The sequence below is a fragment of the Poeciliopsis prolifica genome, unplaced genomic scaffold, assembly GCF_027474105.1.
Source record: "Poeciliopsis prolifica strain line A6 unplaced genomic scaffold, Auburn_PproV2 SCAFFOLD026, whole genome shotgun sequence".
Taxonomy (NCBI): domain Eukaryota; kingdom Metazoa; phylum Chordata; class Actinopteri; order Cyprinodontiformes; family Poeciliidae; genus Poeciliopsis; species Poeciliopsis prolifica.
Window position 1 is genome coordinate 4,135,603 of NW_026562401.1, and position 23,282 is coordinate 4,158,884.

The window sequence follows — 23,282 nt, forward strand, 5'->3', positions numbered from 1 at the left end:
CTCCTCTCTGAGCGCCCGGTTCTGGTTCCGACTGACAAACTTTCAGCCTGCACATCTCTCTCTCTCTCTCGCTCCCTCTTTTCCACTCGCTGTTTTTGAGAGCTCAGCTTATTCCTGATTAATTGGTTCCGTTTGTTTTGATTTTCTTATTGAAGGCATGACATTTGCGCGAAATCAAGTTCCTGGCCCAATAAAGTTTATGGAGGCTTAATAGTGAAAAACACATGAGAATTTACCAACTCAAAGAAAGTTTCATTCCGTTCCGTGTTGCCTTAAAGGAATAAAAGCGACAGACTGGGAATGAATGCGGGAACGTTTTTTATTGTTCTGACTTGAAAGCAACATTTTATGATCAGCAGAAATATATGAGTGTTGTTACCTCCAGCAGTCCGTTTCCTGCCGAAGAATGACAACAAACTAGATTCATGGACGTTAAAAGAGGTTCTTGTCGCTTTTATGAAATTAAATACAAATATATGACTTTATGGCATTTATAACAGAAGCATGAGCATGCACAGTTGGGGCTCCCACTCCTATAGTATAGTAAATATTATACTATACTATGCTATAGGCTACTATGCTATGCTATGCTATGCTATGCTATGCTATACTATACTATACTATACTATGCTATGCTATGCTATGCTATGCTCTATGCTATGCTCTATGCTATATGCTATGCTATACTATACTATACTATACTATACTATACTATACTATGCTATGCTATGCTATACTACACTATACTGTACTATACTATACTATACTGTACTATACTATGCTATGCTATGCTATACTATGCTATGCTATGGTATGCTATACTATGCTATGCTATGCTATACTATACTATGCTATGCTATGCTATACTATACTATGTTATGCTATGCTATACTATACTATACTATGCTATGCTATGCTATACTATACTATACTATGCTATGTTATGCTATACTATGCTATGCTATACTATACTATGCTATGTTATGCTATACTATGCTATGCTATACTATACTATACTATGCTATGTTACGCTATACTATGCTATGCTATACTATACTATGCTATGCTATGCTATACTATACTATGCTATACTATACTATACTATGCTATACTATACTATACTATACTATACTATACTATACTATACTATACTATACTATACTATACTATACTATACTATATTGGTACACTTACTAGTGTACTAGTATATTAGTACACTATACTAAACTAGTAATAGTGATATACTAGTATAGTATACACTAGTATTGTATTTTACTAGACTATACTACAATAGTATAATCTAGTAAATATACTAGTAGTAGTATAGAACTACAATAGTATACTAGTATATGTATATATACTAGTCTTTGGTTTGGTAGTCAAACAAAAGACTGTCTTTTGTTTGACAGTCTTTAGTCAAACCAAGACTATATGTCTTTGGTTTGACTTCAGAGTCAAATGAATGATTTCCAGATTTCAGTGTTGTTAATGGTTTTATTTGCAGTCATAATGAAATGACATACTTTGATTTCCATCTGCCTTTGATACATGGTCTCATCTTATAGTTTAAAAGTTAGGAAAGGACGCTGGCCCTTCAGGTCTGAGCTGTGACATAGTCATCATAACATCTGACCATTTGCTTCCCAAAACTCAAGTTTTTCTGCTAGCATAAGGGTGGCCATTTTTGTTTGCTTTCATCTCTCTCTTGGTGGCAGCCTTTAACAGCTAGGTCAGTTTTCATTGCATTTATATTTTGGTTCTGGATTGATCCAAAGGATGAAGCTGACAGTGTTCTGTCATGTTCAGATGTTTTTAACACACCTGATTCAAATGATTGCATTTCAGCAGAAGCCTGTTAATTAGCCATAAATTAAAACCAAGTGTGCTGAAGAAGGGACACACCTAAAACTGGGACTCGGGTTGGGAAACTCTACAGCCACTGCTTTCAAAACCCAGTGCCAGAAAAGACAGCTGCTGAAAGTTGACCTTTTGGTTAAAGTGACAGCTTGGTCAAGCTCTTCCTCATCAGCCGAGCTGAGGGAGAGGAGTGAGAGAGTGGCCGAATGTTTCTGAGAAAGCGCTGAGACAACAGACAATTTCAGGCCACATAAGTCATCTTACGTTACTGTGGCATTTTCCAAGACGACAGATCAAAGGTGGCTCACTTTGAGTTCATTCCCCCTTTTTTATGGCAAACATTTCCCCTCAGAGACACAGCTTAACTTGAGGCTCCATTTAAATCACTGGTTCCCAAAGATTTTCTGCCCCTCCACTCCCTCCCTATGCATTACAATAAACCCCCCAAATAAAAAAAGATAAATCAATCAACTGGGTGCACACATTGTTCAACCACCTATGCATATATTTTGTTTTCAAACTCCACTGGTTTATTTCACACTTCAGGTTGCAACGAAACACACTAACTATCTTAACATTGAAACACTTTTCTTTTCCATTCATCTATAACGCCCCCTCCCGCCCCTCCCTTACCCTCTGCACCCCCCACCCCCACAATGGTACTCTCCATGGGGCGCGCCCCACAGTTTGGGAACCACTGATTTAAATCCTGATGTGTTTAAAAACATCAGGATGTTAATGTAGCTAATTCTCAAGGAAGTGATGAACATTTATTATAGACTATTCATGTTCCCGTGTTTATTCTATACTGTTGTTTAGCTGCGCCTGTAGAGCGTATCTCCTTCTGTGTTATAGCGCCATCTACAGGGTAAGCAACTGCATTGAATAGTTTAATGAAAAAACAAAACACAACACCGTGAAAAGTTAAGATGTGCGAAAAACTTTAACCAGCTTTAACACTTAATAGAGTTGGGAGAAATATAAATGTATTTTCCCCTGAATGCAAATTTCTTTACAGTATTGATTATTAAAGTTGAAGTTTTATGTTAATAAAATAAAAGTAATGTTTTTTTTTAAATCAATCCATTACAAACCTTTCATGAAATGTTACTGCTATGGATTCACATACTAATTTATCTCCTTCAATTGTCTCTTTTCAGAAGTAAAGCCTCCTTTGAAGAAAATGACGGATTTTCTGAAGCGTCTACGACAGATATTTTTGATTAGCAAACCATCCTGCCTAACATGGTTGAGTCTGAAAAAGCAATTTTCCTCAAAAAGTCATGAATGAAGGAAATGTAAGAGTCTTGAAGGTTTTTTCTAATGTAGACCGTTCAACTTGAAAGTTTGTCAGCGTGTATTAAATGTTTAAACAGCAGAGGGCAGTATTGCACCGTTTACAAACTGCTGTTGAAAGGGTTTGAAGCAGTTTATGTGTGTGTACTATATGTATAGCCTATATATATATATATATGTTGATTTATATATATATATTACTACTTACACACCTCTTTTGAATATTGATCTGTTTCATTTTAATTAAATACATTCAGTTTTTACCTTGTAATTTCTCACTATATTGTTTTGTGTATGTAATACATGTTGTATGTAATTGTTCTTTAAAGGTGTTTTATAGTTGGCGTCATAATCTGAACAAAGTTAAAAAGTTAGGTTAGACATTTTTGGAAAAGTTCATTCAGTGTTAAAGGTTAATTAAATGACTTTCTCAAAACGGAGAAAAAGTTAATCTCCTCTACAAAACAGTTCAGCTCATAACCACTTGATGGCGCTGTGTTGTAACTAATCCAGGAGAAAGAAGCATGACTTCTTTAGTAACCTGCTGAGATGTTCCCTTATTTAAGATTTCACAGATCATCCAAAGCTAATTCCTCTTCTGCATGTCGGTGCAGCGACTCGTGACAATCAGCTGATCTTGGATTCACAAAATGTTGAATTTCTTTCAATCAGACAACTATTAATGAATGGGCTCTTTTCTTCTCTCCGTCTCGCCGTTGAACCTTTCTTAGACTCGTGTAGATGTATGTCCGCCAGCAGCCGGACGGAGAGTGAGACAGGGTCAGCAGAGCAGATTTGTGAAGTGACAGGAACATTGAATTTATGAGTCCAGTAGGAGAAAGGATGATTATTGGGAAACTGACCTCCTTCTCACCATCATCCCTTCAACGTTAAGTGTTTTATCGACATTGCTCTTCATCAGCATCCTTGTCAGTTTCACCTTTGTCGTCTTCTTGTGTCCACATCCTTGCTCTGCTCCTGCTCCTTTCCATGTATTTAGTTCATTCCCAACATCAAGACTTTAATTTTAAAGTGGCACAAAAAGGGTTTTATTTTTTCAAGGACACACCTTAGTATTTTTGGCACAAGGCAACTGTTGCTCTGCATGTTAAGGTGTTCACAGGCAACCAAAAACGCTCACTGTAAACACACTCTCACAGGTCTCTGCACTGAGGTGCAAACCTGGTAAGAGTGCACACACACAGTCTGTGTAACTCAGCGTTTAATAGCACAACAAGGTTCCCTTTAAAGTCATGTATGAAATGAGTTTTTGCAGAGTTGCATCCATGTAATAAAACAGCTTGGATCAGTTCACACTTGAAGACCTTAACAATTTTTACAAACCATAACAATGTTAAATATTAATATGGAATTGGGAATTATTATTCTAGTCTGAAATGTCTGCTGAAGTTACTTGTATTAGTTTGCATATCTGTAGTATATTTTTCCGGTGAGACAATAAATCAACACGAAGCATAAACTATATATTTGTAAATGTGTGGAGGGGATGCAGTAGAGGAGTGTGGTATTGTTTCTGCTCAGTAGAGCAGCTGTGATGTGCGGGTATGTAGTGTAAGAAGAAAAGACTGTTTTCCTTTTTTTCATGAAGTGACCCTGAGCTGTCAGTCACACAGGAGAGTTTTTTCAGGAACTATGCCAGTGCTATGATGAATATTTGTTTTCTCTACACTGCGTTTAACCTGTTTTTCTTTTCCTATGAAGGTTTATGAACTTCCTTGAGAAAATACAAGCTCTTGTTTTTGCCATTCTCTGTGCAGCAGCTTTGGAAATTTGCATGTACTCACAAGCTTTATAGTTAGTCATGTGTGCAGTCATTTAGCTGTTAGCTCTGTGGGATTTCATTTCTCTTTGGGATCCACTAAGTATTTTTGGATTTGAATTCCCTAAAGCTTCTAACGGTGACAATGCCGCCATCAACTCTATACAATCAGTTTTTCCTTCCTGAACAAAGTGTTCCCGGACCTGTGGTTCTGGGTTTTTTCTGCCTATGAGCTCTGTCACAGTAAATCATACTGATTGTGATTCAGCTGGAGGTTTCATCCAGTTAGAAGGGAGTATTTCTTCTCCACTGTCACATGCTTAGTCAGGATGAAGGGTTTCTGTACAGGGAACAGCTCAGAGCAATCAGCTGTGCTTCCTTGGTCAGAAAACCTCTTTACTGACCAAAAGGTCAGTAAAGATGTTTTGGTCTTTGCTGACAACATTTGCATTGGTGTTAGGCGTAAATATGCAAGTAACTTAATCTTCTTTGTTGATTTGATTGAATATGTTTAAATGTGATTCACTCGATGCTATATTCCATAAAACAAGATATGACTCGGACATGGCTCAAAGTGTATTCATTTAACCTGAGCCACATTTGCTTCAGATAGTTCAGCACACAGAAGACAGTTTATGATGGAACAAGCTCCACTGACATTTATGAAGCATTCCCAGTCTGGATAGCTTAAAACTTAATCTGAACACACAAAACTGTTAAAATTGCACTGTTCTTTTTTAATTATTGTATTAACACACAGAACAGGAATGCAAAGCTAAATTTAAAAGTCGCGGCAGCTTGATGGGTTTTTTTTCCGTTCATAATCTTTGTGCAGCCATGTCTTTTAAGACTTTTTATCTTTTCAGTATTTTCTCATGGCAACCTTTGTTCTTCAGCGTTTTAAAAGCTTTTACTTTTATGCGGCGATGGTGCAGACCAAAACCTCTGTGCATGCTTAAACTGCAATAAAAATACTTTATTTTTTAATCGTCTTGCACACGGAGATTAGATCTTCAATGCAGCCTCTTTGTAATAATTGGCATTTCTTCATTTTATTTCTGTAAATAACTCAAACTGACTTGGATTTAAGATACCGATCACAGCCAAAGATATACTCGATGAACTAATTAGAAATATATTGAGCTGAATAAAAATATTAGGAATGTCATAATTAATTCTTTAACATTTATTTCCAAAGCAGGACTTATTTATTGCCCAGAAATCACGCAATGCAAGAAACAAACACATAAAATGTAGGTTTCATCAAGATATCTAAGCTGAATGACACTGGGGCTTAGTTTGTTTGTTATGGCTCTAGTTATTTTTAGTTGGAAGGCTGCATGATGCAAACTGAATCCTTTCAAAATCCTGTGGCTCCATGAACCGCGTCCTAACAATCAGTTCCTTTGTTAGCAGCTAATTGGTCTTTACAGATAAAAACCACTAATACTCTTAAAGTAACAGAGTAATATGGAAAACCTTTGGCAGAGCTGAGTTTTGTGTGTAGGTAGCTCAAAGCACATTGTGTACTTTCTAAAAAAGGCACTTATCAGCAATAGCTGGTAAGGAGTTGAGATTTAGGGCATGCTAAGACTCATGCTCTTTGAATTGATAATGAGTTAAAACAAAGCCTCTGTTTAAATGTAGAAAACCTTCAGGAAGACTCTTTACTCACTGGGTTGGTCCTTCAAGTCCTCAAATTAACAGGGAGTGCTTAAGAAAAAAGATTTCCAAGTCAAATTCCTGTTCTTAAGCACCATTGTGGATTCATCAGATGTTGGGCTTTCATTTCAATGCACATGAAGAGCATAATTACAAGCCCTTATTGAAACAACATTCCATGAATTTCACCTAGCTGGCAGACAAATGGGCAAAAAGACATTTGGCTGCAATGAAGAGCTTTTATAATTTGTGATTCTTGCCACAGGGGAGCTAACAAAGTGTTCACAAGCTGTTGCATGTCTTGCTTCAAAAGCCGAATGATGGAAATTAAGCATTATTACATAATAGTTTTTTTTTTTAAAGATAAATTTATTCACAGAAAACATTTTTTTTCTTACAACCTTTTTGTAAATCTTATTCAGCACCATAAAATTCACAAATAAAACTGCGTTAAGACTCTCAAGCTTTTCAATTATTTATTGACTTCCTTTATCCAAAGTGTGTTTTTGTGGGTCATGTCGGAGGTTTTGCAGGAAGTTGTTTCCAAAATCAAGAAAATGAGACAGGTTCACATGTGACGCTCCTCAAAACAAAATTTTCCGGCAGTCCACACCCAATCGATGGCACCCAATTTATATACTGTGTAAATATTTTACACACCGTTTTTATACTGTGAAGAAAGTGTTGGCTAACTTGATTTTATGAATAAATGTCAGATGCTTGCCAACATCAAAGATTATAGCGAGTCAATAATAAACAAGTTTGACCTGTTGACCTCGAGGTCAGGCTGAAGGTCTGACCTCGTGTAAGAAGAAGAAGTCGGCATCATTCAAAAGGATAATGATTTTCATCTGGAACAATCCTTCATCACATGCATCCAAATTTTGTCCTGCTGGACCCAAAAACTTGATCAACAACAGATAAAGAAATTGCCCATGAATGGACTGGTGATCACTGTTATTGAAAAGAAGGCAGGCAAAGTTATTCACAGGTTTTTTTTATTTATTTTTTTTATGTCAGAAACTTTTATTGAAAACTTTGGAGTTGTTCACAATTCTTATTTGAACAAATGGATATAAAAACGTTAGATCAGAAAATGTTTTTCATTTAGTTGCATAATAATTTCGTATAATGATAGGTGGCCAATAATTGTCAATTGATATTCTGTTTAGAAAGCAAAAACCTCGCTTTTACTGTCTTAATCAATCTTATTTGAGGTTCATTAAAATTTTGTACAAATTAAGAGCACAGTATTTCTTGAGTAATAAACATAATCCAGGTTTAATAGTTATGCACAAAGTGTGGTTCTCGTGTTTCTTCTGGCTGGAAGTAACATTGAAGTTTGGCTGCGGTGCAGCCAGAGTCCTGACCCGAGTCTGATGGATCCTCTGTGGAGGGAGCTAAAGTAACCAGCTCTTACCTTGGAGGGAAAAGTGTTGAATCTAATCGAATGCCCGAGAAATAATAACGTGCCAGATGTTCCTTGAAAGCAAAATATAAAGAAGTTAATGGTAGTTTGAGTATCTGAGCTTGATGAACTGCCCGTTCACTCTCTCTTTTCAGTTTCGCCCACGCTTCCTGTGTGTCTTTCCCCTCAACCCTTCTGACTTCAAACACTATCCTCCAACTCTGCTGCTGTCCTCAGCTTGCCCAGAGTCTAATGCTCAGCGTCTGTAATCAGATTTGTTATTACCTCTTAACTTTTACAAAGAGCTCATTCAATCAGCTCGGCCTGTAAACTGAGGCTTGGCTGTCTGTGCAGGAGAAGAGGGATGCGTGTGCTTCTGCTAAACTGCTGATATCAGTTTGGAGATTCCCCACAGAGGAGCTCTCAAAGGCAACATGTTTGAGTGAAACTTAGCCTCCTTTGTGCCTGACTGAGAGATTTATCTTTCATTAAAGACAGTAGACTTTAAAGGAAGCAATAACTCACCCCTCTTTTGGGCTACAAATCAATCTCTCTTTTGCTCTCGTCTCTGTTCCACTTTCACTTTTATTTTCCACTTGTCAAACGTTTCTTTGCACAGATGTTAAAGCGATGAAACGGACACAGGGAAACAAGGTGCCCAACCTCGTGGTTTCCAGATATCTTTTCAAGACCTTCTCTGCATGCCTTCCACCCTCTCTCATGTCTTTCCTGTGTGGCCCATTAGCACAGAAACGCTAAAAAAAAGGAAACTCTGAGAATACTGAGGCTCAAATAAAATATTAATTGTTGCATCTAAATGCAAGCTTGCAAATTTCAGAAGGACCAGAACAAAATTGGTAATGTCTTTGAAGTATGAGTAACAGTACAAATTATTGAAATGTGTTGAACTTGTTGAACTTCTTCCCTTTCTGTCACATTACAACCACTGCAGGAATGCATTTCACTGGGATTTCAAGAGACTTTTTAAAAACTCTGAATCAACAAACCTATGCAAAGGATTCACTCAAATAAAAAACACAAGAAGGGCAAAAAAATGTTGAGTTTATTTAGTTTTTTCCCCACTGGTTTTAATGTTGGTTTAGAAGTTATGGTTGGTTTTTAACAAGTGATGAAATACCTATTACCTAAACTGGACATAATTTATAAATAATTTAATGTATAACCACAATAATACAAGTCCAAAGTGCTGTTGTACTCCTGCTTTACAGAGTCAAATAAAGATGGTATTACTTGAATTATCTGTGTGTTACTGGTATTTAAAAGGTTTGAGAGTCATTTTTCGGTGTATAGTGAAAAATATTGATGTGTTAGTCCAAGCTCAGACTTTAATCTAATCACAAATATGTAATAAAACTTGAAACTGTTATTTTGCAAATAAAAAATGAGCAGAAACTGTACAGACACATACCCAAAAAGCTTGTAACTACAGTTAAACATAATTCTTAATCGGGAGGTGAATACATACGCACTTCACATTTTTTTATTTTCATTTGTGGAAGTAGATTTAATTTGTGTTTATGTATCACGTCTGTAATGTGAGAAGGATATTAAAAGGGAGTTTAAATATATTCAATCAATCAGTCATGTCTTTGTTGCAGACACATAGGAAGGTCCGTAGTAAAAAGATAATAAAAAAAAACAAAATAGGAAGATAAGAATAAAAAATACTGAGTCACAAATAAATGATGATGCCAGTGGTTCCACATTCTTGAGGTAAATCTGACTGTACTCAGTACAAGGTTTACTAAAATTGTAATCATCCTATTGCATGACATGTATAATCTGCACATGCCTTTATCAAGACGCTGTATGATGTTGCTATCATCTTGTACAAACAGATGTTTTACAAGAAGCCAAAGGGTTTCCTGGGTGGTCTGATTGTCTTCGCCAGTACTTTCTGTCTGCCGGTGTTGTGTTTCCGTTTGAGTGATTGTGTGTGTATTTATGAATGAATCCCTTCCACGAGAGACTGTACGCCGTTTGAAGGTTTGCATGGCTGTGAAGATGTGATGGGAATGTGCAGCTTCTCCATCCATCAATCTTTCTCCTCTGAGGAGGCCTCTCATTTCTCCACAATCCAAGCCTGAATTCACTTGACCCTTGACCCGATAGCCGCTTCAAACAGATCGCAAATCACCTGCCTTGACTTTTGTGACACACACTCGAGAAAAGTCAAGTATCCAGAAAGGCACACACGTCTCAGCCTCTTCTCTGCTCATAAGTCATTGGACTCAGAGCGGCGTGAATCAGCCTGTGGCCCCTGGGCACCTGAACTAACCTGCTCTACCACAAACATCCCCTGCATTAGGGTTGTGTTTCTTAGATATCCTAAAGTTACCTTGTTAGACATGCTGAAACGGTGTTGAATTTCCACTTAACATTGAGGAATGAAGCGCGCCATTCAATTTTGACTTCAGGGAAATCTAATATGAATCTTTCAAAGATGTTTTCTGCTTCTCATTACTTTATTGGAACAAATCTTTGTGTCTTTGAGGTGTTTCTGCAGCTTTTTTTTGGTTCTTGAGGCAGTTTGGCTGCATGTCTTTTGGTTGAGACACAATGATGTTTTATGAGCTGCATGTACAGTGTCATTTTTTTTAAGTCGTTCATGTGAATATGTGAGTTTTCTTTCACAGGGGCCTAGTTTAAGCTGGGCGTTTTGAAGTGGGCCAGACAGCTGTCTTTTACTGCCCCGGGGGGTAATAAACAGCGAGGGAGGGGCAGTTATTTACCTCTTTTATTAGAGCAGGAGGTAGACTTTATTGGGGTCACACTGTAACACAAAGCTGCATGGCAAGATGAGATACTCAGAAAAGGTTTTATCAACATTAAATTCCCCTCCCAGGAATTCATCTACGTCTAGTTTTTATTTTCTGCCTTTGTGCAAACCCGATCCCATCCATCTTTCTTCCCATCATTACTCCCTCGTCGTTTCCAGGACCCTTCACGGCCTGCTACTTGTTAGGCACATCTGCTGTCAATCGGCCATACCCCGTAATCCAAGTGGCATTTCCTGCCACAGGAGACATGCCCACTGACCTGCACCCTGACCATTTAACGATCAGTCAGGAGGCTCGCACTCTGACTCGCACGCTGACCCGTATTTGTCCTGTAATCCCCCAAAAGTTGCCAAAACAACAGCTGCTCCATAGACAAGGATTTTCAGCGGGATTATACTGAGCATGACAGGATCAATACCGCTCATGTGTACGTCCAGCTATAAGTTCAGATGGGTGGCAAATTAAAAGGAGGAAGCTGAACCTTTGACCCCTTCCTAGTGATTGAAGATTATCGAAGCGTTTGGTCCACAGCCTTTAGGAACGAGGGATCACTGACTGATCGTATGAGGATAGAAATAGGAGAAATCAGACAGACACTGATAGTTGTTCTCCCCATAAACAAAAAAGTCCTATATTTGAAGAATAGAAACCTTTCTATTCAGATGTCAGACATTGAAAATGAAGCAAGTCTTCGACTGTGTTCGAAGCATTGTTTGCCAAGTTTGTGCATATAAGCGACAAATTGGATTTTAGTTCACAAATTTAAATACATATAAAAAGGGGAAATAAAAAGCAAACAATTGTATCTGTTTTGAGAAAGACTAAATAGAATTTAACAAATATTTATGGGATTCCATCTGTTCTGCAAATAGCTAAATTAAACAGTTTGTGTCCAGGATGTGTGGGGTCTGCAAAGATTTAAATCACCTTGTTCCTATACAGGGTGAAGCCTTGATTATCCTTTGTGCAAATTGTATTCACGTTTTCACCTACTGGTGAATTTTTCTGCAGTACGTAACTCCAAATTAAATGTCAAAAATTTACTATTTGCACATTTTTTTTTGCAGAGTATTTCCAACATTTTTTTTTTAAAGCAGCTTTGGGAGCTGAAATACTTTGGTGCAATGCTGCTTGACATGCTATTGGCTGGCGTTTGCAAAGCAGCAAATTCAGGAGCAACATTCATTTTCCTTTGTGCTAATTGGCTGTATGTCCATATGAGAGAGAGAAAAAAAAAAGAGTATTAGTTTCTGTGCTAGTGCCAAGATGTCTTCCATTGTGCCTACTCATGTTCATTAACATACAGCTCTGAGTTTGAGCTATTAAAATAGGCAGTTATTAGAATTTTTAGAGGGGGTCTAAAGTATTAGACTTTTAGTAGGTTAGAGGGGAGTTTAAGCACCACATTGGTTACTGTGGTGCCTAAACCCTGCAAATTCTCAAACTTTTGCACAGTTTCATTTTACAACCACATCTTTCAATGTATTTTATGGAGCCTGCAGCCTTGCGGTTCCACAGCCTCGTGACTCTTTGGGTTACCTCTGTGGTTCCTATTAAAAACTTTGGCCCAAAAAATGTAAAGATGACCAACGTTGTTATAGATCTTTTTTTTAAAAAATTGTGTTAACATTATTATTATTATTATTATTTCACTGTTGTTTTTTTATATGTTATAGGTCAAACAATAGATGGGGACAGACACATTTTTCCATTTGTCAACACGTTGTGTTCGTCGTTTACATATGGAAAACTTCTGAAGTCTGAAGTCTATTGATCAAAGTTAAATACATTAGCAAGTACATTAAGTACATGTGCTATTATTGACAGGACTAACAAATCTATCTTAAAATGCTAGGTTAATTGGAGAAAAAATAGTAAAGAAAAAAAACAACCCAACAAAACCTTTGGCAAATGAAACTGTAAAAGATTTTCTGGCTCTGTCGCAACACAACAATGAAACAAAGGATGGCTCTGGGTGAAAAAATGTCTTGTTAAACTTTATTAAGAACTGTAAAAAACGAACAATATGCTTCCAACTGCCAAACAAAATGGAAATAAGACAAATTCCACTGAACTGCAGCTGTGGGGGTGAAGGAAAGCTGCAGGATGAGCAGATCCAGCAAAACTAGGCATAAAAAATATGGACATGAGAGAGACGAGGGGAGAAGATGGACAGAGAATGTGAAGAAGGAGGGGGCAGACAAGTTATTCTGGTTGCAGACAGCTGAGTGAAAGCCTAAAATAAGATGGAGCCATTTAATGTGCACACATTCTGCAGCTACACTCACAAACCATAAAACTTCGGGCACCGTTAAATGCCTTTACTGCTCCTTAATAGTTTTTTTTTTCTGCACAGGAGAGCCAAAGAGCTGACGTCAAGATGATTTATTTTTTTCCCCTAGAAAGGGTCGTTTTCCTATTATTTCGTACAAAAGAGAAACAGTGTAAAAAGTTGTGTAGTAATAAATACAAAAAAACAAATTAGACGGGGCTAAGGAGAGCGAGGCTACAGAAAGAGGAGAGGACAGACGTCAAAAGTGACCTGAAAAAGGAAGAGCTCGTGGATTGGTTTACACCTCTACAAATATAGTCTCACATCTCGCCTGCTGTTGCTGCACAACCCTCAATCACACACACATGCACAGACAACAAATGCATGAGCTGCAATTTAGCAACTCAATGCGCCACCCAAAATGGAGCTGGTCAGGTCAGAAAAGGAAGATGAAGACAGAAGCTCAGATTTTAAATGTGACATGCTAAATACAATTACCACAGTAATTTTATATGGTGGAGCTAACAGGTTAACTGGAATAAATCTTCAGATTGGTGTCTCCCAGCACTCCGAAAGGGATGTTGGGAGCAGTGAAGAGGAGAGAGGAACTGGAAGGGCAAACAAAATGAGAAGTGCTGTTGTTCATTGTCGTTCGTAGACTCTGGTGCAAATCACATCATCCGCCCTCATGGTCTGAAACAGCAAACAAAGGACAGAGTTAACACTCACAAGACTGGACTCAGTTTGACGAAAGTGTTCATACGCCCAGCACTTTTCACATTTTATGCTTGCCAGACGTGACGAAATGGAGCCGGACTTTCAAAACATCCTCAATACCTCAAGCTTAAAAATGCAGCCTAAGCCACAATGGAATGAGTTAGATCAAAACACATTCACTATGCCATCTTCGTATGACATAGACAAAGTCTGGAGCTAAATCCAATTGAGAATCTGTGCAACTCCTTTTTTAAAAGATATATATATATATATATATATATATATATATATATATATATATATATATATATATATATATATATATATATATATATATATATATATATATAATATATATATCTTTTATATATATATATATATATATATATCTTTTATATATATATATATATATATATATATATATATATATATATATATATATATATATATATATCTTTTATATTTATATATATATATATATATATATATATATATATATATATATATATATATATATATATATATATATATATTATATATATATATATATATATATATATATATATATATATATATAAAAGACTTTTGTTATGAAAGATGACTACAAAAGCAGGTCAGACTTTTCTGATTTATTTATGTAAATAGTTTGTCCTTATCCTTCCTGCTCACATTATGTGCTACTTTGCACTGATTTATTTATCAGATAAAGTCCTTACAAAGTACATAAAGGTTTGTGTTTGTGACAAACTGGTTCAAGTGGCAGTGATAACTTTTGTGGGCCGGTGTAGTGTGATTTATCCAGCAGTTAGCAGGATTACAGAAACAGACATTTGACTCTGACACAAGCACGTCACCCGCTGCTGGCTGCTCCACAGCGGTTGATGGTTTAGTGCTTTAGAGCAAATTAAAAGTTTTAAATGCCAACCCTCAAGAAAGTATTCCCCTGTAAATACCTTTCTGATTTACTAGCTGCTCAGCTGAAAAAAGTATTTATTGCAGGAAGGAATACAATCTATTGTTCACTTTGTCATCTCCAGGTTCTCATGTGGAGCAGGACCAACAAATGTAGAAGTGTATAATTTCTATTATATCGCACAGCATGAAATGTATAACCTCACACAGAATAGAAGTGAGAGACTCTTTGTGTCTTCCCTGTGTTTCTGTAACGTTGTCTGGTTTGAAAGACTTGCGCGATCTCAGGGCATGTTGTCAAATGGTGGCCAGGCTGACCAGACTTGAATTGATTTGTGACATTCCAAGCAGAGAAAAGGAGCAGGAATGATGAACATTTGCTCGTCTGGCTGCTTTTCCTCTCTTAAAGCAGACCAACTGTGGTTCCCTCATTTTAAAAGCTTGTGAGTAGGATTTATCCTGTGGTTTTGGACTTTGACCATTCAAAACTCGGCATGAAACACCATCCACGCTTTTTGCATATCTTCAACCCCGTTCATGCCTTCATCGGTTAAGAAATAGCATTTTTAATATAAATTAAGTAGCCCCTTTGTTGAGATATGATTATCAAAGAACTTGCTAAGTCAGATAAGCTAATTTTTTGCCACAAGTGATGAAAATAACAATAATAATCATTATAACTATCTTTAGTTTTTGTTTAAAAATATTGATGAGAAAACTGGAGTTTGGCTGAGTCGGCCTCAGTTCTCATATGTTTTAATGAAGCTCTGTCAGTGCTATGACTCACCACCCAAGGTGACGTAGTCTTAGGGAGGCGACACGATTAATCAAAGTGAAATATTTATCTCAATTGTGCCCCAAGCAAGTTTTCTATTCGGATGAGTAGTCACTGGAGAGGGAACATCTCCTGATGTTTGTATTTTTGGGAGGAGGGATCTGGTTTGTTGCTAAATTAAAGGTCTGCTTAGTTTGTTTTTTTTTTGTTGTTGTTGTTTTTTGTGAGGAATCTGGACTGAACTGCATTATCTGTGATTTAAGATCCAAGCAGCTCCAGTTGTTAAAACCTGGACTGGATTTTTTTTAGTTGCACAGAGATTCATTTGGCATTAATGAAATCTTCATTCTTTTGTGAAAACACAGAAAAGAGCAGAATGGGTTTGGAGGTGGGGGGTGGACTCGCCTATGCTGCCAGTCAACCAGAACCGCTGGTGCAGCTAATCCATCTTCATAATGACTTAATAAAGCATCGCTTGATGCCCACTGGGAGGCATCATGAACAGAACAAAGGACATTTCCCCAACAATATATTTTTCTTTTGTTTAGTTTCCAGTGTCTTACATGGACAACTTTCAATATTTTCTTTGGTGAAAGGCTAAAAGCTAAAAATGTGAGTTAAGTTAAAACACAAGTCAAGTTGATTTGTGATGTTTGTCTGACTCATTCCAAACTGTTTGTCCATAAATCACATGTTATAATTGTTCATAACATTTATAATTGAACCGTGTGAATATTCAAGACTAACTTGAGCTTGACCTTTTGATGAAAAGTTTTCATTTCATTTCATTATATTTACCCGTTTTTATATGTATTTAAACTACTCATTTTGTTCTTACGTTATGTAAATGTAGGCCTGAAAAGCTAAAAGTTAAGATGGTAGAACATAAATTTAAACATTATCTGTACAGTATAATTACAGTGTAAATAGTCCAACATCCCAAGCAGGAGAATCTGTTTCTTTGGGAAAGAAAACCTGGCCTTCACGGAACAGGAGATAAACACCAATAATATGGAAGACGATTATTTGATAATACAAGAACAAAATGAACCTATTTCACCTACATAGAAAAGATAGTTATTCTTCTTTATGACAATTCACCTTCTTGTACAATAAAAACCTGAAATATATAACCAGCATTATACTGGAATAGTTTTTAATCAAAGTGTAATTGTGTTAAAATGGCTCAGTTATAGTCCAAATCAAAATCCAATTGTGAAACTATGGCCTGACTTGAAAACTGATATTCACAGACACTTTTCATCCAGTCTGACTGAACCTGAGCTATTTTGCAAAGGAGGGGTCAAAAATCTGTGCAAAACTAGTAGAGGCATATCCCTAAAGACATGCAGTTTTATTTGCACAGAACAGGGATTCTACAACACAATAATTCAGGAACATTACAAGAAAAACCTGTGCATAATTTTTCATGAAATCCCAATATGAAACAGCAGCGTTTGTGTGATTTACCAGAATCAGCTTGCCGTCACTGGTGATCTCTCGGGTCCAGGACGTCTTGGGACCTTCTCCTTTCTGCAGGGTCTGCTCACAGCTGATTTTGCTGTCTGTTTCCCAACGTGGAAAACTCTAATTGCAAAACAAAATCATGAGGGGAAGAATAAGACTATATATTTTATAACTGCCAGGATGCACAGACCGGCATATTGTCATTCACATAGAAAGGATCCAAAGGATCCAAAGAAAGTATCCAGTGTCCAGGGTAGGAACCGGAGAAATAACCCATTGCGGGTCAGTGACTTGGAGGTGATAAGCTGTGATGCAGTGAAGTCCTGGCTGGATGCATGTGTTTGCTTTGGAGACGGCCACACAGAGGCCATGCAGGGAGAACGGGGAGAATTAGGGAGGGGCAGAGGGCAAGAAAGGCCAAGAGGGGAGGAAGATGTTGGGATGTTGAAAAGCAAAGCAAGGAGTATCTTGATGAGCCCTCAGAGAGCCAGGGAGGAGTAAAACTGTGGTATTAGTTTTATCATGATGAAAAGGATAATTAAACAAATTGATGTCATGTGGGTGGCTCCTTCTTTAGACACCCATTTCTGCCTCCGACATGAGTGTTTGCATTTACAACAAACAGAAATGTTCAGGAATAAATCCAGGTTTGCTTACCATGCAGGGGCGGCCGTCCACGGTTGCCTCGTTGAACTCTTGGCCCACAGTGAAGTTGATGTGAGTGGTGCGGACTGTGGTGGACGTTTTGATGGACAGCGTCTCTCCGTTCTGCGTGATCTCCACCAGCGGCTTCGAGGCGGCTTTCACTGCAATCTTACGCAGCATCACATTCACCCCTGCAGTACAAAAAAAAGTCCGACAGAGAAAGCCTGAGAAAACGTGCAGCGCCGACACAGAGTTACAATCTGATTTACAGATCTTTCAACATTGTGTCCTGCAGATATTTATAGTATCCATTCCTCTTCAGCTTGTTCTCATAGAGTCATAAAAGTCCTCTGTGTAATTTATTGGGATTAAATACAAAGAGGTGCAAACCTGTGAAGTGAAAGGAGCGCTCCATGAAGCTGTTTGTTCACCAGTTCTCTGCAATGAATCTCTGACCCCTTCACTGAACAGTTGGATTTATACTGGGATTAAATTACAGACTTTTCACATTTTTGGTCCAACTCATTAAATCTCAATAAAACATAAATACATTTTATACATAATGTATAAAATGTGACAAATGTTACTGTACATGTTCAAAGACACTCGGTTTCACTGAGAGGGAAAAGCTCCCACTTGCATCCCATAAATCCTTCCAGCAATGATTGTGGGGAAATAATGAGGTCATGAAACAAAGCAAGTCTGCACATCTGCATTCTCCCCTGACAACATCATCTATGAACACATGCAAACATGAACCCGCAGATTAAATACACCCAGGCTCAACTGGGGATTTACACTTTCTGCAGTCTGTTGTATTATTCTCTTCTGTCCTCCTTCCAGTAACCACAGAGGGAGTTTTATTTGTTTAATGACTTATTAATTCAATCACTGCATATCTGAGCGGCTAAAATTATGCATGTTATTTCTAACTTACTAAAAAAAAGTTACTTAATTGATGCCAAATGTGTTGGCGAAACACGATAGCTGTCAGAGAAAATGTAAGAGATAAGAGAGGGATTCTGATTTTGCAGTGTGGGAAACAAGAGGGAATGGGATTCAGACGGCTGTGGAAGAAGGAAGGAGTGGAGGAGGTGGATGGGTGGGGGGCGGGCGGGGTGTTCAGACTGCCGAGGGGCAGAAGGTCTGTATGTTGTGTGTGAAGATCTCTGTCCAAGTGCGAGGGGAAGTGCAAATGCTCCGTCGAGCTGAGTTTCACACCTCTCACCTCACACACATTCCCACCTGTCACCAAGTGTAAATATACACACAGAGAAATGCACAGTCACCAAGCATGAATAGTGTCCAGCATCCACACTGTATGCAGAGTACACATGCTGCACAGGGCAGAGGGAGCATTATCTGCATCTGGTTGAGGAGGAGAGGAATAAAATGCAGATTGCACTCGGTGACACTGAGGTGTAAATTATCAGGCAAAGACTTGAAGGGAGACTTGCAAATGTTTTCAACACATTGCCAATATGTGGAGTTTTAGAAACTCATAGCAGATTTTATTCAAATAAAGATGCTACATTCTGGAGTGTATTATGTTTCACAAGATCATGTTTTAGATGAATAAGTATGTAGCATCAGGATTTAAAGGAGCTTCTGCACACAGACTTTGTTCTACATCATTTCACGGCATCAACGCTGATAAGTAATCAGTCAGGTAATTCTTTCATTGTTCTTCTTTCTTTATATTGTCCTGAAACTTGTAGCTTTATTTATATTGTAATTTTCATTGAATTTAATAAAACGAAATTCAAAATAATAAAAAAACAATAAATATTCTGTTTTATAAATAAATACATCCACAAACTTTATTAATAATGGATTTAACCTCCAGATTCCTCATTTTTACTTATTTATTTGTGTTTACGTGCAAGGAAAAATAACATAAATGATTAAAATTCCTCTTAAAGTTTAGCGGTGAGCAAACAGAGTTCATGTGCTAAAGTGTGAACCATTTGGTGAGGGCAGAGGGAAGGCTGGGATGCTTCTGCAAAATCCTTCACGCTAAAGATTACCTTCGACCCTTCCTGTCTGCAGACGTGGGACCAAAAGGCAGACCTCACCACAGAACACACACAGCCACCGGGAGACAGTCAGGATCAGAGGTCAAAGTGCATAGGAAGCATTTGGGACAGAGAGACGGAGAGGAGGAGTTAGTCAGGGAAGAGAGGATCGATAGATTGACGGTGAAAGGAGAGTCAGTGGTGCTGATGGGCCTCGTCCAGCTGTGAAGTTTCTTCAGTAAAACCAGGAGCAAAGTTCCAGAGAGTCAGATTGACTTGCGTTCTTGGAAAAGTTTTATTTGTATTATTTGCATTTTTTCTTGTCTTTTAATGGCCTTTGAATTATGGGTCCCCAAGAAAGTCCTGAAAGACTTTTCTTCCACTTTCCCTCCAATCAGAGAACGTAACCATGACAATATATTGTGTAGTGTGTGCTTAAAATTTAGAATTGTGAAAAACCAAAGGATGATTTTGGCCCCAAAACTATCTAAAGTAGAAGAATTATAAATCAAAGTTATGTCACTCTGAAACAGTCAGTAAAGGTTTCCAGTTAACCATCTCCTGAATGCCAGGTATGAAGCATTAGTTTGCTAGGAATCATTACGTTGGTGCTAAAATATCTTTTCATGTGTTGAAGTGCTTTATCTTCAATTAATTTCACGCTTAAGAGTTGTGGATAACAAAGTGCATGGAGAGCCATATTGGTACAGATAATTGCTAAGTGGCCTGTTATGCGTGAACACAGCGCTGGTTTATTTCTGGAGTTTTGAGTTGAACGATTTAACAATCAATCTCTGGAAATGTTTGGGTTCAGGACAACAAAAGAGTGAAAACAGAGACAAAAAGAGGAAACTTCAAAGACCATCAGAAACTTTGAGAAGCTGCCTATCAGAAAAGTTTGTCTCCTTGCAAATAGAATGAAATCAAACAGTTAATGATTTTAGACTTTTGCACAGTACTGAGAAATCCTGACCCCTGATTATTGCGCACAGTGCAAACTAATCACTTCTCCATCTTGTTCTTTGTTAGAGCCTCTTTCCCCCTCACACACACACACACACACACACACACACACGCACCACACGCGCACACACACACACACACACACACACACACACACACACACACACACACACACACACACACACACACACACACACACAGAGTGATGGAGACAAACAGGCAGGATCATTGGAGCAAAACATGCTTGCTAATTGCTTCAACAGGAATTCTGTGCCATCATGAGTGTTAGCTCCAGACAGCAGTGGCCTTTACCAGGTATTTCAGTGACCTCCATGCGCTGAGGATTAAAGCGAGTGTGTCTGCGAGAGAGCTGGATAAAGCTGAAGCTCCTCCTCCTCGAAGCTTCTGAGCTTCAGCCTGACAGAGCAGACCTCTCCCACTCAGCTCCTTCAAACTAGCCAGCAACAATTACAAAACATCTGGTGGAACTACATGTCTGTTGAGCTCATAGTACCAGCTACCTCTCAGTGCATCCCTGGTAAAAACATTGTCAAATGCTTCATCGAAGAATGCTGTAGTGGAGACATTCTGAGGTTTCAGAAAGATCAGGAGTTTTTGTAAAGACCGAGGCCCAATTTCAAGCCATTAAATTACAATGACAGATTTCTTTAAAGTCATATTTGAAATGTACAACACTTTTATAACAACTGAGGGCAATATAGTTTCTTGATGGTGCTATGAAATGGCACTATGTGCCTGGAAAATACATAAAACTGACCCTTTAAATAATTTCCTCTGCTTGTACCTGAAGTTAGAAAGCGTTACATGGTTGTGAACAAACCAGTAAAAGTTGTTTTTTATGTGGTTGCTTGTTCTTACAGTCCTCAACATGTTCCTCCATTTGTATATTGTTGTTTCCTTGTCACCGTTGATTCTTCCAGTTTTTTTCTCCTCAGCAAATTGCCCTGACACTGCAGGCGAACCAGACCCCCCATCATTTCTGCCTAAGCTGTGGAGGCATGAAATGTTAAAGACAAACTTTTTCTCCCACCTCCCAACTCTGCCCTTATTATGAAAAGCTTCTCAGTGGATTTGCCAAAGAGTATGAATACTTTTGACCACTGAGCAACAGTCCAGTCTGTTTCCTCATCAGTCCAGGTAAGACATAGGTGAAAGCTGTGGATACAGCAAAGAAATCACCTTCAGTATGTCACTGTGTATAGTGAATACTATCAACCACTTATCAAACTCTTGAATTAGACTTTCTTTATGATTCTCCTGAGGCTGCAATTATCCATGTTACTTGAAGATCTTTTTCATATTTTTTCTTCCACTCAGCTTTACATTGATATGCATTGTTGTGGATTTTAGCAATAAAATATTATCTGCTGGAGATCAATTTCATCATGATTGTCAAGAGCGTAAAAAAAAAAAATCTTTTGATGAAATTGTTGTTGTTTTTTAATTGAAAAATAAACTTTTTTTAGGAACAGAAGTTTGTTTTTTTTCAGCTGTGCTGCTTAGTCATCTAAAGTAGAGAAACAAGCACTTGAAATATATCGCTCTGTGGTATTAATCTATTTAATTTCACTTTTTCAATTGAATTCCTGAAATAAATAAAAAAAAACTTTTCTGGGATATTCTGCTTGTTTTAGTTAAATCTGCATGAGCAAGTCAAAGAAATACCTCATTCACTTGTGTTGCTCTCTTGAACATACTACAAAGTTTACCAAAAACTTTTCTACGCTCTTTAAATGGTCCTGCAGGCAGTTGTTGGTGGATAATTTTATTGGCTGGCACAGTGGGTAGTAGTTATCAACTATTTCACTTTTTAAATAATTATCATTTCAGTTAGTTGTTGGCTTGTTAAGTGTAAAACCAGTTGTGTTAAATGTGAAATGATGATCTTTTTTAAAAAATAGAAGAAAGATCATGACATCAGGAGACGTTTAGTGGTGCTGTGGGCCTGCGGGGCTCAAACAGCTTTGGGCTGGCAGCAGGTGTTTGTTCCTCTCCCTGACTGATACTTTACATAATGATGCTACTGTCTGCCCTACTGTATTGTGTCATAACTGCCCTCCTCAGCAATCACACCCACTCAGATAATCGGAGGTTGTTCACGCACAGATGTGCCACCGTTTGTCTCCTTTGTGTTTGTGAGGGCAGGTCAAAAGGGGAGATGGGAGAGGAAAAAAAGAGTGGGGGCCCAAGCTTTGAGTTTTTGGTTCTGCAGAATGACAAAGACCCCCCGCCCCCCGGCCGAGCCGAACAGGCTGATCCCGTGCAAGATCTGACCCTCATGTGTCCTGCAGAACAAGGTCTTTGTGATAAATGGGAAGCAAGTCTCTGCAAAAAAATAATGTGTGAAAAAAGAAGCGAGAAGCTAATTTGAAGCATCACTCTCTTTGCTTACCCAGTGTTTTCAGAAGCTCTTCAAAGTTTTCCGAGCTTTTCATTTCCCAGGTGCCAGAGAAATCGGGGATTTGGCGCTCCATCTTCGGCTGCAGGTAGTTATAAATTGATTCAAGTGAGCTGACAGGTCCAAGTTCTTCCGCGCGTAAAATGTAAGTTCCAGTTATTCCGCCTGACCTGAAGCCTGGGGGATGCTTTGATTTAGCTCAGTCTGAGCGGCTGCGTCTGACAGCTCTTATCTCTAACTGTGTGATGCTCGGTCAAAGCTGCTGCGCTTAAAATGAATGGCAAGCAAAGACA

At 38.1% G+C, this 23,282-nt stretch overlaps 1 protein-coding gene across 1 annotated transcript; it reads right to left on the reverse strand.

Moving 5' to 3' along the window:
* Nucleotides 1-12,780: 12,780 nt before the first annotated feature.
* On the reverse strand, nt 12,781-23,282 carry crabp2a (cellular retinoic acid binding protein 2, a). The gene is made up of 4 exons (XM_055047422.1): nt 22,984-23,282; nt 17,605-17,783; nt 16,951-17,067; nt 12,781-13,769 (listed from the first exon to the last, which is right to left on the reverse strand). Exons 1-4 carry the CDS (start codon nt 23,063-23,065, stop codon nt 13,719-13,721), a joined length of 429 nt encoding a protein of 142 aa, XP_054903397.1. The 5' UTR covers nt 23,066-23,282; the 3' UTR covers nt 12,781-13,718.

What these genes read in the sequence shown, in the direction of transcription:
- crabp2a (XM_055047422.1), bottom strand. Translation starts at nt 23,065, where the DNA reads ATGGAGCGCCAAATCCCCGATTTCTCTGGCACCTGGGAAATGAAAAGC. An exon ending in AGAGCTTCTGAAAACACTGG is followed by an intron (nt 17,784 to 22,983) that starts GTAAGCAAAGAG and finishes TTTGTACTGCAG; the next exon opens with GGGTGAATGTGATGCTGCGT. An exon ending in GTGACGGCAAGCTGATTCTG is followed by an intron (nt 13,770 to 16,950) that starts GTAAATCACACA and finishes TTGCTGTTTCAG; the next exon opens with ACCATGAGGGCGGATGATGT.